Source organism: Syngnathus scovelli, unplaced genomic scaffold, assembly GCF_024217435.2.
Source record: "Syngnathus scovelli strain Florida unplaced genomic scaffold, RoL_Ssco_1.2 HiC_scaffold_29, whole genome shotgun sequence".
NCBI classification, from domain to species: Eukaryota; Metazoa; Chordata; class Actinopteri; order Syngnathiformes; family Syngnathidae; genus Syngnathus; species Syngnathus scovelli.
Window position 1 is genome coordinate 158,420 of NW_026061381.1, and position 18,055 is coordinate 176,474.

General features: G+C 45.0%; 1 protein-coding gene across 23 annotated transcripts in view; it reads right to left on the bottom strand.

Moving 5' to 3' along the window:
- Positions 1–18,055, bottom strand: part of LOC125993444 (janus kinase and microtubule-interacting protein 3-like) — a 45,352-nt gene that overhangs the window by 7,828 nt on the left and 19,469 nt on the right. For 10 of the 23 annotated variants that reach the window (XM_049762016.2, XM_049762017.2, XM_068649782.1 and 7 more), the window contains one exon: positions 30–94. In XM_049762016.2, the coding sequence (XP_049617973.1) occupies positions 30–89 (60 nt within the window). In that variant the 5' untranslated portion in view covers positions 90–94. Of the gene's footprint in view, positions 1–29; positions 8,961–18,055 lie in introns of those variants that run through there. The other 13 variants (XM_068649781.1, XM_068649779.1, XM_068649778.1 and 10 more) reach the window with 4 other exon arrangements.

Genomic DNA, 18,055 nt, shown 5'->3' on the forward strand with positions numbered 1-18,055 from the left:
GAAAAAGGTGTGCTCATTGATAAGCTTACCTGTCCTTGTTGCTTCAGCGCTGACTCCAGGTCTGCTACTCTGCTTTGATAGTGACCCATTTCTACTGTGATGTAACATGGGGGGAAGAGATGGTGCAAATGGTAAAATATGGATTGTTCACAGGAATAAATTGGCAGAGCTGAAATTCCAAATATGTCCAAAAGATGGCGCCAGACCACAACATGAGACCAAAAAAGGGGCCAAAATAAGCTAAGCAAGTTAAAATAGAAATAAAACAGGAACACGGTGTCGGATTGTGAGTCACGCATGGACGCACAAATGTGATTTTTTTTTTACTTTTTGATTTCTTTGCTTGGCTAAAAATGTATTCTGTAACAGCTTAAAGCAATATTGTTAGTCAATTCGATCAAGGGACCCGTCACTATGAGAATAGTGGCGTGACATAAATTGTTTGGAGAAGCACAAATGTGATTTTTTTACTTCTTGATTTCTTTGCTTGGCTAAAAATGTATTCTGTAACAGCTTAAAGCAATATTGTTAGTCAATTCGATCAAGGGACCCGTCACGCCATAGCAACAGCACTCCACCTCTGCCTGGCTCATCTGGAGAACAAAAACAGTCACGCGCGGATGCTGTTCATTGACTTCAGCTCTGCGTTCAACACAGTCATCCCCCAACATCTGGTGAATAAGCTGAGTAAAATAGGCGTCAGCACTTCACTGTGCAACTGGCTGCTGGACTTTCTAACGAACAGACCGCAGACAGTCAGCGACCACCATCATAAACACCGGGGTGCCGCAAGGATGTGTGCTATCCCCCCTGCTGTTCACGCTGATGACCCACGACTGCTCTGCCAGATTTGAAACGAATCACATCATCAAATTTGCAGATGACACAACAGTGGTGGGCCTCATCAAAGACAACGATGACTCAGCATACAGAGAGGAGGTACAGCAACTCATCACCTGGTGTGATAGGAACAATCTGCTTCTCAACGTAAACAAAACAAAAGAAATCACTGTGGACTTCAGAAAGAAACAACCAACACACATCCCACTCATCATCAACGGCAGTGCAGTAGAGTCTGTGAAAAGCACAAAGTTCCTGGGAGTGCACATCACTGATGACCTCTCATGGACTACCAACATCACTGCGCTGGTCAAGAAGGCGCAGACACGACTCCACTTCCTGAGAAGGATGAGAAGAGCCGACCTCCCCACCTCTGCACTCACCACCTTCTACAGAGGTGCTATTGAGAGCATCCTGACCAGCAACGTCTCTGTTTGGCATGGCAGCTGCCTAGCTGCAGACAAAAAGGCGCTGCAGAGGGTGGTGGGTGTTAGAGATTTGCTCACTCCAACTTATTTTGCAAGAACCACACGGGAGACAGGCAAGTTCTTTTAGACACCTGCAGGTGGAGAGATCACTCGCTACAGGAATGAAATCTGGGAAGTCTCTTTCCTGCAAGGGCATATTTATTAGGAGGAACAGAGTGGGGGTGAGAGTGACTGAAAAGGAAACCCTTGTGCTCTAGTCAAAACATATCAGGGGATGTTTTACGACCTTGTGTAGGATGAGACAAGGTAGGTTATTTATTACCGGTTGCATTCCAACATAATCATACGATAAGGATACTTTGAAAAACCCTAACATCTCCCTCCTGTTTTATCATATGATTATGCCACCGCAAACAACAAAGACAAGTAAAAAAAAACAAAACACACATATATATGTATAATGAAGAAAGAAGAATAGTAAAAATAAAAAACAACAACCAATGATAGCAACACTTTCCAGTGAAGATGAGGCATTACCTCAATACCGCAGATCAAACTTATTGTGTAAGCGAAAAACCTGCTGGCCAGATGTTATTTAGCAGGAAAATTCTTACACGGCCCCGTTGCCACAGGCGACCAGAATGCTATCAATAAAAAAATAAAAACACAGAAACAGTACATCATTGTATCCATCACTTGCGAAGCATTTTCGATGGTCAAATCATCAAGTTTCTGTAAAACATGCTCAACAGAACAGCATCTACGCAATCCACGCTTCATTATCGTCATCACATCCGTCATCTCTAAGAAGTTGTATATGAACTTGGGCTACAGTAGAGGACACAAACTTCGACACAGCAGACTTCAAACATGGGATAACGCAGGACGTAAACAAGCACAACACCACCAGCACAACAAGCACAGGAGACAGCAATTTCAAAAGCAGTTGCCACCAGTTGCCAGAGAATAGCCACGAAAAGAAATCAAACTGATGTGGGACCTTGTCATTAGACATGGCCTGCTGTAAGTTCTTCAGTGAATTCATGGCGTCGTTGATGTGGGTGTCATTTTCTCCTGGTATGTATGTGCAACAGGAAGTCCCAATGATGTGGCACACACCACTTTGTGCTGCCGTCAACAAGTCCAGAACCATCCTGTTTTGCAAGACCATCAGTCTAATAGCCTGAATCTCTCTATTTTGTCCATCGTTGACTTGCAGTGAGATATTCACAAAGGATTGAAAACGATAGTTCAGTGTCTCGATGAAGAGCGATAGTTTCCCAACCCCAATCTGAGGGAAGAGCGCAAGGACAACTTTGTCTCCGACGGACCATACTTTATGGTCCTCTGGAACGTTCACACCCCAGACAGGGTCATGAGGGTCAAAGGTTGCAACTGCTCTGCGTCGACGTCCAGAAGAGTTGTGTGCTCCTGTCAGCTGATGATGTCGTATCCTGTAGGTGTGGTCCGTCACCCACACTGGTGCACACACTCCTATCCAGTTGGCGGGCAGCATCGGATAAACCTCCTGACCACAAAGCCACCAGCCATTCTGTATGAAGTATGTTCCGTTCGATGGTGTAGCCATGTTCGTTGGAGAGCCCTCACCACCTGAAATGGCTCTCTTATCTTGACACTCATCGGTGATGTCCAAAGCTCCCATCCAGTTTCCTCCTGGAGAGCAGTCGTCGTTAATGCAGACGTGGGTCTTGTTACCTTGGATGTAACATGTGTAATTCACTCCAGCTGGTCTCTCTGTGTAGGCCACTTGTGGTATTGTTCGTCCTCTAACAGTCACATTGAGATTTGTCCAGAATAGCTGATCACAGGCACCGTCAGCAAGTCCAGGGCGGTAAGGGTCGGCATCTTTGACTGTGACGGCACGGTGCTGATATCCAACTCCTCCCATGGATGCCATACATTTTGCTTCAGTGACATTCATTGCTCTGGCCTCCAAGCGAACTTGCGTGGAGGAAGGGGGGAGTTTCGAACACACATAACACCCCTCCTGTGTGTGAGCTCTCACAGTGAACTTGACATACCGGTACCAAGTGTTGGTTTCGTATGGGTTTCTGGGGTCCCATGACCAGTCCTCAAAGTTCTCATCATGCGACCATCGTTTTCCACGGGCAACATTGTCATTTGGTCTGTTCAGATGAGTCAATAGACCATAGCACGCTCCAACCACAACGCAGCAGAGGATCCATCTGGCATATGGAGCCCCGTTGCTACTAGGATGGCAGAGACACCAGGACATCCCCTCGCCTAGCGGAGTGGGGATCGATGAATTCTTCACCAACATTGAGACGTCTCACCCTAAACGATGGGACTCCTTTGTAGTTAGCCTTCCCCACCACTCCGAATTAGGGGTCCAGCACTCTCTGCAACTTGCAGTGGCTGAGGTGAATCCAACTGGGCCGTTGAGAAATCTTAACCGCCGTGGGAGTAGAGAGCAAAACTTGAAACGGTCCCTCCCACCGCGGGCTGGCCCAGTTCTTTCTTTTGATGACCTTGATGTAGACCCAGTCTCCTGGATTGATGGGGTTGTCCACCTGTGAGGGGGAGCGATCAGGCGGCAGTAAATTTGCATTGGACACATCTTTCAGTTTGAGCGTCCTGATTAGATAATCTGCCAAGGTCTGTTCTTCGTCTGCTTTTTGCAAATCTGCAGGGAACACTGGTAGTCTGTATGGTCTCCCATGTATGACTTCAAAAGGTGTTAGTCCTTCGGAAGTGGGAGTAATTCTCATATAGAGCTTCACTAAGTCGAGGCACTCTGGCCAAGGTCTGCCTGTTGTTTCCATGCATTTTTTCAACCTGCTTTTGATAGTAAAGTTTGCCCGTTCAACCAGGCCTGCGCTCGAAGGATGCCAAGCACAGTGGTTTTTTAACGTTATTCCAAGGTGTACAGCCATGTTCTGCACAACTTGGTTCACAAAGTGTGGACCATTGTCACTGTAAATGGTTTGGGGGATGCCATGAGTTGGTATGATGGTTTTGCAGATGGCTTTTGCCACTGTTAAGGCATCTGCATGTTTAGATGGAACTATTTCCACCCATTTGGAAAATGCATCAATCATCACTAGGCAGTATTTGTGAGGTCCACTTTGTGTGAGTTCAATAAAATCCATATGCATGCTTTGAAATGGATAAGAGGGTTTTGGAAATGAGCCTCTCTTAGATCTCATGTTTCCTTGTGGATTATGTTTCACACAAACAGGACATGCTTTACAAAATTTTTTTAAGTAAGCATCTAAACCAAAGGTAGTGAATTGTTGATCTATGATGGACTTCATCCCTCCTGTCGACACATGGCAAGGCCCATGTGTCGCAAGCGCTGCTGCCTTAAAAAGTGATTTTGGTAAAACAGGTTTGTCATTGATGCGGTGGATATTATCTGTATCCACTATTGCACCTTTTGTCGTCCACATTCGTTTTTCCACCATTGGAGCATTGCCCTGCATATCTGTCAGTACAGTCTTATCTATGAGTTGTGTGTCCTCTGAACCCATTAAAAAAAATTAATGGCCATGTCTCCCTGCAGCTGCTTCTTTTGCAATTTTGTCTGCTAATCTGTTTCCATTTGAGACATGAGGCAGGAGAAGCTGCAATGTCCTCCTTGGGAAAAGACTGGGCAAAGGTTAGAGGAAATTATACAGGTAGAAATAATCAAGGGCCTTTTCCCTATCCCGTTGAGGGAAATCAATTGGGAGAGGAGTATGCAGCACAATGGAATGGTCTTGTGCAAAGAGTGCGAACTATATTTCAAAGACGAGCGAATTATGGTCATTTGGCAGGAATAAAACAGAAGCCTGGCGAAGATACTGATGATTTTCGTTTGAGATTTGAAAAAGAATTCAGGGTGCATAGTGGCATCCCATTCAATGATACAGCTGAGAGTGCTTATCAACAACAGCTTAAAAATGCGCTCCTCACTAATTTCCGCCCTGAAATAGGCAACTGGGTGAGGAAACATTTGGTGGAAGTGGATGTTGCAAGTGTGACAACAACTATGCAATGGGCCAGACATGCTGAAAAAGTGATCAAAAAAGGCAAAAGTTCTGATGTATTTCATCTAGATAATGATGATGATGAACTAGATGAAGATACAACAGTCTTCTTCCAAGGGTCCCAGCAGGTTAGAGGAAGAGGTAGAGGCCAACAAGGTCGGAGGCAGCCATATAATTCAAAACCCCCACGAGATTCTGACAACTGTTGGAACTGTGGGAAACGAGGACACTTTGCAAGGGAGTGTCGTTCTGCAAAACAATATCAATCAAAGGGTGCAGGGAGGGGCAGAGGAAAGGCCAAATTCTCAGCATGACTAGACCCCCCCCCTTTGATCTCTGGTGCTCCTATAGAGGAAGAAATAGTAGATGTCCATACAGCATGGGACATTCTGAGTGCATTAAAAGAAAAACCATATGTTACTCTAAACATTGGAGGCAGTGATGTTGAGTTTTTGTGTGATACTGGGGCTTGTAAAACCGTGATAAAAACTAAAGTCCCAAATCTAAAGGCCTCCCAAAATACTATTTGGGTGAAATCTGCTGATGGGCAGGTACACAAGGAGAGTATCTCTAATCCAGTTGAAGTGAGAGATAAGGAAACTGGAAGCATGGCTTCAGTTTCGATTGTCCTATCCCCAAAATGTCCCATAAACCTGTTGGGACGAGATCTGATGACTCGGTTGGGAATTGCAATAATTCCAGTAAAGGATGGCATGCGAGCATGTAGAGTGAGAGATGTGGACACATATGCTGCACAAGCAGGTGAACAGATTTGCTGCTCCTATGCCATCCCTCCTGAACGAAATCCTAAACTCCCAAGCAGATTGCTGAGTGAAGCTCGAAAACAATTGTCCCAACCTGAATCAGAAATGACTTGTACTGAATTACATGTCACCATGAATATTCTCACTGATCCACAAGATGACTATATTGGAAGTTTTCTCAGTGACACAGAAGTAACTTTAACAATCACTGCTCTGTACACTGATCGCAGGTCATTTGCAGCTGCCGCTGTGCTCTTGCCCGTTCCTCAGAAAGACAGATACAAATTGTCGGCTGTACCCCCCATCTCATTGTTTAAACCTCACAGTATAACGTGGGCAGATGTGGGTTCCCGAATTAAACTTGCTGGATCTGTGACTGATTATGAGGACAAAGGTGATGGGTGGAGCTACAGTACCAGTTGTGACGTGTGGAAGCAAACAGTGTGTGAAGTAGCTGTAGGCAGAGCAGGCGCTTGTGCGCTTCCCTGACTAGTTGACATTTATTTGAATGAAAAGGAGGAGGGGGAATTGGCTGGGCTTCCTGAAAAACTGTGGACCAAGGGCCCATCTGATGTAGGACTTTTAAAATCCATTTCCCCAGTACAGATCAAACCAAGATCAGAGTGGCGTCCAAGAGTTAAACAATATCCTTTAAAACAGGAGGCAATGAACGGGATTGCCCCTGTTATAAATTATCTTTTGACAGGAGGAATCATTAGGGAGTGTTCGGATTCTCCTTGCAACACTCCCATTTTTCCAGTCCAAAAGGCCGACAAAATTAATTGGCGAATGATACAAGATTTACGAGCAGTGAATGATGCAGTGCAAACAAGAGCACCCAATGTGCCTGACCCACACACACTTCTGAACACTTTGAAACCTAATCAGAAGTATTTCACAGTAATTGATCTCAGCAATGCATTTTTCTCAGTGCCAATTCACCCAGACTCACAGTTTTGGTTCGCTTTTACCTCTTAAAGGACAAAGCTATACATACACCAGATTGCCACAAGGATTTGCTGATAGTCCAACTATTTTCGTTCAAGCTATCATGGCCTGTTTGGCTGATTTTCAGATGTCAAACAAAAGCCAACTTCTAGTTTATGTAGATGATCTCCTGGTAGCCTCTGAAACTGAAGCTGCTTGCAAGGCAGACTCCTTAGCATTGTTACACTATCTCTGCAAAACAGGGAATAAAGTGAACAAAAATAAGTTACAATGGGTCAGACAGGAAGTGAACTATTTAGGTCACACTTTGTCGGCTTCTGGAAGACAGATACAAAGAACCAGAAAGCAGATTATTTCAGATACACCGAAACCTGAAACAAAAAAACAAATGATGTCGTTTTTGGGGCTCTGCAATTACTGCAGAGCATGGATCCCATATTATGCGGAAAAAACACAACCGCTGCTGGGTATTGTGCATGAAGTTCCCATGACAATGACAGAAAAAATCATGTGGACACCAGCAGCGGATGATGCTTTTGTAGTGCTGAAACAGGCTCTGATAGAAACCACAACTCTTATCTTGCCAGACTACAATAAAACCTTTGTGCAAACAGCAGACTGCAGGAATGGTTTTATGACCTCAGTGTTACTGCAGAGTCATGGCAGCAAACTAAGACCAATTGCATTTTATTCAAAAAAACTGGATCCAGTGGCTCTGTCTTTGCCAGACTGTGTCCAAGTAGTATGCGCGGCGGCGCTTGCAGTGAGACAATCTGCAGATGTGGTGCTCTTTCACAAAATGGAGCTGCTGGTTCCACATGCTGTAGATGTGCTGCTGCTGCAAAGCAAAATGAACTTTTTGTCACCAGCCAGACATCTGTCCTACACTGCTATACTTCTGTCACAACCACACATTGTGATAAAGAGGTGCACAATCCTTAACCCAGCAACGTTGATCCCGTTGCCAGGGGATGGAACACCACATAACTGTTTGGATGCTACAGAACATCTACAGCTGCCCAGAGAAGATTTAAGTGACACGCCACTTGACAAGGGGGAAAAGTGGTTTGTGGATGGATCATGTTCAAAGGATCCTAAAGGAAACAATCAAAGTGGTTATGCAATTGTGAGATTGCCAAACCAGATTGTTGAAGCAGAGAAGCTTCCATACACCAGGTCAGCACAGGCTGCTGAGCTGATTGCTCTAACAAGAGCTTGTCAATTAGCAGAAGATAAGGAAGTCACTGTATACACAGACAGTCAGTATGCGTTTTCTACTCTGTTCTATTTTGCGAAACAATGGGAGCGCAGAGGGATGACAACATCAACCGGTAAGCCGGTTACCCATGCCTCCTTATTAAAAGACTTGTTGCAGGCCATTCTTTTACATGCTAAACTAGCTGTGTGTAAATGTGCTGCTCACACCACTGGCAGAGATGAAGTCTCAAATGGAAATAGATTAGCAGACAAGATTGCAAAAGAAGCAGCTGCAGGGAGACATGGCCATGAAATTTTTTTAACGGGTTCAGAGGACACACAACTCATAGATAAGACTGTACTGACAGATATGCAGGGCAATGCTCCAATGGTGGAAAAACGAATGTGGACGACAAAAGGTGCAATAGTGGATACAGATAATATCCACCGCATCAATGACAAACCTGTTTTACCAAAATCACTTTTTAAGGCAGCAGCGCTTGCGACACATGGGCCTTGCCATGTGTCGACAGGAGGGATGAAGTCCATCATAGATCAACAATTCACTACCTTTGGTTTAGATGCTTACTTAAAAATTTTTTGTAAAGCATGTCCTGTTTGTGTGAAACATAATCCACAAGGAAACATGAGACCTAAGAGAGGCTCATTTCCAAAACCCTCTTATCCATTTCAAATCATGCATATGGATTTTATTGAACTCACACAAAGTGGACCTTACAAATACTGCCTAGTGATGATTGATGCATTTTCAAAATGGGTGAAGTAGTTCCATCTAAACGCGCAGATGCCTTAACAGTGGCAAAAGCTATCTGCAAAACCATCATACCAACTCATGGCATCCCCCAAACCATTTACAGTGACAATGGTCCACATTTTGTGAACCAAGTTGTGCAGAACATGGCTGTACACCTTGGAATAACGTTAAAAAACCACTGTGCTTGGCATCCTTCGAGCGCAGGCCTGGTTGAACGGGCAAACTTTACTATCAAAAGCAGGTTGAAAAAATGCATGGAAACAACAGGCAGACCTTGGCCAGAGTGCCTCGACTTAGTGAAGCTCTATATGAGAATTACTCCCACTTCAGAAGGACTAACACCTTTTGAAATCATACATGGGAGACCATATAGACTACCAGTGTTCCCTGCAGATTTGCAAAAAGCAGATGAAGAACAGACCTTGGCAGATTATCTAATCAGGACGCTCAAACTGAAAGATGTGTCAAATGCAAATTTACTGCCGCCTGATCTCTCTCCCTCACAGGTGGACAACACCATCAATCCAGGAGACTGGGTCTACATCAAGGTCATCAAAAGAAAGAACTGGGCCAGCCCGCGGTGGGAGGGACCGTTCCAAGTTTTGCTTGCTACTCCCACGGCGGTAAAAATTTCTCAACGGCCCAGCTGGATTCACCTCAGCCACTGCAAGTTGCAGAGAGTGCTGGACCCCTAATTCGGAGTGGTGGGGAAGGCTGACTACAAAGGGGCCCCGTCGTTTAGGGTGAGGCGTCTCAATGTTGGTGAAGAATTCATCGATCCCCACTCCGCTAGGCGAGGGGATGTCCCGGTGTCTCTGCCATCCTAGTAGCAACGGGGCTCCATATGCCAGATGGATCCTCTGCTGCGTTGTGGTTGGAGCGTGCTATGGTCTATTGACTCATCTGAACAGACCAAATGACAATGTTGCCCGTGGTAAACGATGGTCACATGATGAGAACTTTGAGGACTGGTCATGGGACCCCAGAAACCCATACGAAACCAACACTTGGTACCGGTATGTCAGGTTCACTGTGAGAGCTCACACACAGGAGGGATGCTATGTGTGTTCGAAACTCCCCCCTTCCTCCACGCAAGTTCGCTTGGAGGCCAGAGCAATGAATGTCACTGAAGCAAAATGTATGGCATCCATGGGAGGAGTTGGATATCAGCACCGTGCCGTCGCAGTCAAAGATGCCGACCCTTACCGCCCTGGACTTGCTGACGGTGCCTGTGATCAGCTATTCTGGACAAATCTCAATGTGACTGTTAGAGGACGAACAATACCACAAGTGGCCTACACAGAGAGACCAGCTGGAGTGAATTACACATGTTACATCCAAGGTAACAAGACCCACGTCTGCATTAACGACGACTGCTCTCCAGGAGGAAACTGGATGGGAGCTCTGGACATCACCGATGAGTGTCAAGATAAGAGAGCCATTTCAGGTGGGGAGGGCTCTCCAACCAACATGGCTACACCATCGAACGGAACATACTTCATACAGAATGGCTGGTGGCTTTGTGGTCACAAGGTTTATCCGATGCTGCCCGCCAACTGGACAGGAGTGTGTGCACCAGTGTGGGTGACAGACCACACCTACAGGATACGACATCATCTGCTGACGGGAGCACACAACTCTTCTGGACGTCGACGCAGAGCAGTTGCAACCTTTGACCCTCATGACCCTGTCTGGGGTGCGAACGTTCCAGAGGACCATAAAGTATGGTCTGCCGGAGACAAAGTTGTCCTTGCGCTCTTCCCTCAGATTGGGGTTGGGAAACTATCGCTCTTCATCGAGACACTGAACTATCGTTTTCAATCCTTTGTGAATCTCTCGCTGCAAGTCAACGATGGACAAAATAGAGAGATTCAGGCTATTAGACTGATGGTCTTGCAAAACAGGATGGTCCTGGACTTGTTGACGGCAGCACAAGGTGGTGTGTGCCACATCATTGGGACTTCCTATTGCACATACATACCAGGAGAAAATGACACCCACATAAACGACGCCATGAATTCGCTGAAGAACTTACAGCAGGCCATGTCTAAAGACAAGGTCCCACATCAGTTTGATTTCTTTTCATGGCTATTCTCTGGCAACTGGTGGCAACTGCTGTTGAAATTGCTGTCTCCTGTGCTTGTTGTGCTGATGGTGTTGTGCTTGTTTACGACCTGCGTTATCCCATGTTTGAAGTCTGCTGTGTCGAAGTTTGTGTCCTCTACTGTAGCCCAGGTTCATATACAACTCCTTAGAGATGACGGATGTGATGACGATGATGAAACATGGATTGCGTAGATGCTGTTCTGTTGAGCATGTTTTACAGAAACTTGATGATTTGACCATCGAAAATGCTTCGCAAGTGATGGATACAATGATGTACTGTTTCTGTGTTTTTCTTTTTATTTTTTATTATTCATAGCATTCTGGTCGCCTGTGGCAACGGGGCCGTGTAAGAATTTTCCTGCTAATAACATCTGGCCAGCAGGTTTTTCGCTTACACAATAAGTTTGAGGTAATGCCTCATCTTCACTGGAATGTGTTGCTATCATTGTTTGTTGTTTTTATTTTTACCATTCTACTTTCTTCATTATACGTATATATGTTTTTTTCTTGCTTGTCTTTGTTGTTTGGGGTGGCATAATCATATGATAAATCAGGAGGGAGATGTTAGGGTTTTCCAGGTTATCTTTATCGTAGGATTATGTTGGAATGCAACAGGTAATAAATACCTTACCTTGTCCTCCTTATCACAAGGTCGTAAAACATCCCCTGACATGTTTAGACTAGAGGGCAAGGGCTTTAGCCAGCCTACCCATACCCCCACTCTGTTTCTCTTAATAAATATCCACGTGCAGGAAGGAGGGCAGATTTCATTCCTGTAGCGAGTGATCTCTCCACCTGCAGGTGTCTAAAAGAACTTGCCTTGTCTTCTGTGTGGTTCTTGCAAAATAAGTTGGAGTGAGCAAATCTCTAACAAGCATCATCCGCTACTGGTGTCCACATGATTTTTTCTGTCATTGTCATGGGAACTCCATGCACAATATCCAGCAGCGGTTGTGTTTTTTCCTCATAATGTGGGATCCATGCTCTGCAGTAATTGCAGAGCCCCAAAAATGACATCATTTGTTTCTTTGTTTCAGGTTTCGGTGTATCTGAAATAATCTGCTTTCTGGTTCTTTGTATCTGTCTTCCAGAAGCCGACAAAGTGTGACCTAAATAGTTCACTTCCTGTCTGACCCATTGTAACTTATTTTTGCTCACTTTATTCCCTGTTTTGCAGAGATAGAGTAACAATGCTAAGGAGTGTGCCTTGCAAGCAGCTTCAGTTTCAGAGGCTACCAGGAGATCATCTACATAAACTAGAAGTTGGCTTTTGTTTGACATCTGAAAATCAGCCAAACAGGCCATGATAGCTTGAACGAAAATAGTTGGACTATCAGCAAATCCTTGTGGCAATCTGGTGTATGTATAGCTTTGTCCTTTAAAGGTAAAAGCGAACCAAAACTGTGAGTCTGGGTGAATTGGCACTGAGAAAAATGCATTGCTGAGATCAATTACTGTGAAAAACTTCTGATTAGGTTTCAAAGTGTTCAGAAGTGTGTGTGGGTCAGGCACATTGGGTGCTCTTGTTTGCACTGCATCATTCACTGCTCGTAAATCTTGTATCATTCGCCAATTAATTTTGTCGGCCTTTTGGACTGGAAAAATGGGAGTGTTGCAAGGAGAATCCGAACACTCCCTAATGATTCCTCCTGTCAAAAGATCATTTATAACAGGGGCAATCCCGTTCATTGCCTCCTGTTTTAAAGGATATTGTTTAACTCTTGGACGCCACTCTGATCTTGGTTTGATCTGTACTGGGGAAATGGATTTTAAAAGTCCTACATCAGATGGGCCCTTGGTCCACAGTTTTTCAGGAAGCCCAGCCAATTCCCCCTCCTCCTTTTCATTCAAATAAATGTCAACTAGTCAGGGAAGCGCACAAGCGCCTGCTCTGCCTACAGCTACTTCACACACTGTTTGCTTCCACACGTCACAACTGGTACTGTAGCTCCACCCATCACCTTTGTCCTCATAATCAGTCACAGATCCAGCAAGTTTAATTCGGGAACCCACATCTGCCCACGTTATACTGTGAGGTTTAAACAATGAGATGGGGGGTACAGCCGACAATTTGTATCTGTCTTTCTGAGGAACGGGCAAGAGCACAGCGGCAGCTGCAAATGACCTGCGATCAGTGTACAGAGCAGTGATTGTTAAAGTTACTTCTGTGTCACTGAGAAAACTTCCAATATAGTCATCTTGTGGATCAGTGAGAATATTCATGGTGACATGTAATTCAGTACAAGTCATTTCTGATTCAGGTTGGGACAATTGTTTTCGAGCTTCACTCAGCAATCTGCTTGGGAGTTTAGGATTTCGTTCAGGAGGGATGGCATAGGAGCAGCAAATCTGTTCACCTGCTTGTGCAGCATATGTGTCCACATCTCTCACTCTACATGCTCGCATGCCATCCTTTACTGGAATTATTGCAATTCCCAACCGAGTCATCAGATCTCGTCCCAACAGGTTTATGGGACATTTTGGGGATAGGACAATCGAAACTGAAGCCATGCTTCCAGTTTCCTTATCTCTCACTTCAACTGGATTAGAGATACTCTCCTTGTGTACCTGCCCATCAGCAGATTTCACCCAAATAGTATTTTGGGAGGCCTTTAGATTTGGGACTTTAGTTTTTATCACGGTTTTACAAGCCCCGGTATCACACAAAAACTCAACATCACTGCCTCCAATGTTTAGAGTAACATATGGTTTTTCTTTTAATGCACTCAGAATGTCCCATGCTGTATGGACATCTACTATTTCTTCCTCTATAGGAGCACCAGAGGTCAAGGGGGGGGAATCTAGTCATGCTGAAAATTTGGCCTTTCCTCTCCCCCTTCCTGCACCCTTTGATTGATATTGTTTTGCAGAACGACACACTCTTGCAAAGTGTCCTCGTTTCCCACAGTTCCAACAGTTGTCAGAATCTCGTGGGGGTTTTGAATTATATGGCGGCCTTGGTATAGGGGGCTCTGGAGAGAGATAGTACCTTTGATGGCTGACTGCTGATTCCCTTGGGATTGTCAGGCTCACCGGTTCTCCTGAATCTCCTAATCTCTCACACGTGGCTCCAAGCGCCATACCCCGGTCACTCGCTTCAGCAAGCGTGCCAAACCGTGTGAGGGGGTGATGTTAACACAACATCACTGGGCGAATCCCCCTAGCGGGGGCGAACGGCCAAGGCGGAAGAGGATCCAGGAGGAATCCAACGGCTATGTGTTCGGGACCAGGGCGAGCCTCCGAGTGGGAGGACATCGGCTGTGGTCTGGCGTGGAGAGGGATGGGCTCCGCCACGCGACAATGCCCAAGACACACCGCAAGAGAGAACGACAGTTACAAAAAATTCCATACCGGCTCGGTCGTCGCCCGGGTTAAAAAGGACCGCCTCTTCCGTCGAGGGCTGTCAGGGCGGGAGTGGAAAATATGCTACTGATGGATCAAATAAGATCATCCGTGCCAGGACCAACATTGTCATTGGCACATGGAATGTGCGGACCCTCAGGGGTATTGGGAAGTTGGAACAACTGGACCATGAAATGAAACGATACAGATGGAACATCTTAGGCCTATGCGAAGTGCGCTACAAGAATTTTGGAGAAAGAACCACACCAGAGAATCATAAATTCTATTTTAGTGGTAGAGAAGACCGCCATGAACATGGAGTAGGGTTCCTTGTTAACAAAGAGGTCACAGGGGCAGTAATTGCATGCCAACCCATCAACAGCCGGATCATAACCATACGATTGAAATCACTGCCTTTCAACCTCACCATAATACAAGCGTATGCACCAACAACAGACCACCCAGATGAAGAAGTCGAAGACTTTTACCATCAACTACAAAAAGTAATTGACGAAACACCAAAAAAAGACATATTAGTCGTGCAGGGTGACTGGAATGGAAAGATAGGAAAGGATGCCTTCAACGACTGGAAAAGTACATGTGGACCCTACTGTAATGACATCTCAAATGACAGAGGGCTGCGGCTTCTTGAATTTGCCAGCTTGAATGAACTTAAAATCATGAACAATCTGGGGCCACACAAGAAATCAAGAAGAATGACCTGGCTCAGCCCAGGAGGACTTTACCAAAGCCAAATTGACTATATCATGATCCAACAACGCTTCAAATCTAGTGTAAACATCGCAAGGACAAGAACATTCCCAGGAGCAGATATTGGAAGTGACCACAGCCTCGTAATGATGACCTTTTCCCTACGTCTGAAAAAGATCCAGAAAGCTGGGGGCACCAGACTAAAATTCAACCTAGAAAAGCTGAAAGATCCTACCATTTTGGAATCCTTCAAGGCCAACATCGGAGGAAAATTTGTACCACTACTCACATTGAATGAAGATGTAGATGTAGAATCTTTAACACACTCCTTTACCTCAGCCATCACTGAAACAGCTAGCGACATTATCGGAAAACACCGCCCGAAGAAGAAACCATGGATAACTGACGAAATATTGGAGCTATGTGATAAACGCAGAGAGCTGAGATGGAAAAAGAACACAACAGAGGGCCTGACACAATACAGAAAGACCAACCTACGAGTTAAAAACGAAATAAACCAAGCAAGAGAAGCGTGGATTGGAGATCAGTGCAAAGATATTGAAGACAGCCTACTCAAAAACAACAGTAAAAAGGCCTTCCAGACAATCAAAGACCTCACCTCCACAAAGCGATCAAGGACCACAATAATACAAGACTCCAAAGGGAATTGCTTAACCGAAGAAGCACAAGTGAGAAAGAGATGGACAGAATACTGCTCCGAACTATACACACATAAAATAAAAGGCAACCCAAAAGTCCTTACTGCCCCTGCAGCAACAAACAATCACAAGGACTCTATACTGCGAGAAGAAATAGTTTCAGCAGTACAGTCACTAAAACCAGGAAAATCACCAGGCGTGGATAACATCACAGCGGAACTGATCAAGGCGGGGGGTGACCCGATCATAGATGCACTTTTACTTATCTGCAACAAAATCTGGACAACAGGCGAGTGGCCAACATCATGGACACAATCACTTATTATCACCCTTCTCAAAAAAGGCAACGTCCAGCTCTGCCAAAACTACCGCACTATCAGCCTCATCAGCCATCCCAGTAAGGTAATGCTAAAAGTTATATTAAGAAGACTAATGCCCTAAGCCGAAAAGATAATAGCAGAAGAACAGGCTGGATTCAGACCAGGTCGCAGCACCACAGAACAAATATTCAATCTTCGGATACTGTGCGAAAAGTACCAGCAACACCAACAGGATCTCTACCACGTATTCATCGACTTTAAGAAGGCATTCGACCGCGTGTGGCATGAAGCGCTTTGGGCAACCATGAAACGCTATAACATCAATGAGAATATAATTGCAGTCATTGAGAACTTATACAAGACAGCCACAAGTGCGGTATACCTACAAAACAACATAGGAGAGTGGTTTAGGACAACAATAGGAGTGCGTCAAGGTTGCTTGCTATCCCCCATGCTCTTCAACATCTTCCTTGAAAGAATAATGTCAGAGGCCCTTGAACAACATGAAGGCTCAGTAAGCATTGGAGGCAGAAAGATCACCAATCTCCGCTTTGCGGATGATATTGATGGTCTTGCCGGCGACGAACAAGAACTAGTCGACCTGATCCACCGATTAGAAGAGACAGCCACAGACTATGGCATGGAGATAAGTGCAGAAAAAACAAAACTAATGACCAACAACCCCAACGGATTCACCGGAGACATCAAGATTAACAACCAGACCCTAGAGGTAGTCAACAACTTTAAATACCTAGGTGCTGTGGTCTCAGATGAAGGATCTAAACCCGAAATACTTGCCAGGATTGCCCAAACTACAAATGCAATGACCAAGCTGAAGACCATCTGGAACAACAAAAATATCTCTACCAGAACGAAGATCAGACTAATGCGCTCCCTAGTAATCTCAATCTTTCTATATGCTTGTGAATCCTGGACCCTAACAGCAGACACTGAAAAGCGAATCAAGGCACTGGAAATGCGATGCTACAGAAGACTCTTTGGAATATCTTACAAAGACCACATCACAAACGAAGAGGTAAAATCACGTGTAAAGAGTGCAATCGGACCATACGTCGACCTACTAACGACAGTCAAAAGGCGGAAACTGGAATGGTACGGCCATGTCACAAGATCAACAGGACTTGCCAAGGAGATCCTGCAAGGCACAGTGAACGGAGGCAGAAAGAGAGGGAGACAGAAAAAGAGATGGGAGGACAACATAAAGGATTGGACAGGCCTAAAAACATACGAGTTATTGAGAACAGCGGAGAACAGAGAGGAATGGAGAAAACTGACTGTCAAATCCTCAGTGGTGCCCCAACGGACAAAGGTCTAAGGGATTGGAAGTGGAAGAAGAAGGAAGTGGCGGCCTGCGACCTTGTTGGCCTCTACCTCCTCCTCTGCCTTGCTGGGACCCTTGGAAGAAGACTGTTGTATCTTCATCTAGTTCATCATCATCATTATCTAGATGAAATACATCAGAACCTTTGCCTTTTTTGATCACTTTTTCAGCATGTCTGGCCCATTGCATAGTTGTTGTCACACTTGCAACATCCACTTTCACCAAATGTTTCCTCACCCAGTTGCCTATTTCAGGGCGGAAATTAGTGAGGAGCGCATTTTTAAGCTGTTGTTGATAAGCAGTCTCAGCTGTATCATTGAATGGGATGCCACTATGCACCCTGAATTCTTTTTCAAATCTCAAACGAAAATCATCAGTATCTTCGCCAGGCTTCTGTTTTATTCCTGCCAAATGACCATAATTCGCTCGTCTTTGAAATATAGTTCGCACTCTTTGCACAAGACCATTCCATTGTGCTGCATACTCCCCTCCCAATTGATTTCCCTCAATGGGATAGGGAAATGATTATTTCTACCTGTATAATTTCCTCTAACCTTTGCCCAGTCTTTTCCCAAGGAGGACATTGCAGCTTCTCCTGCCTCATGTCCATTCA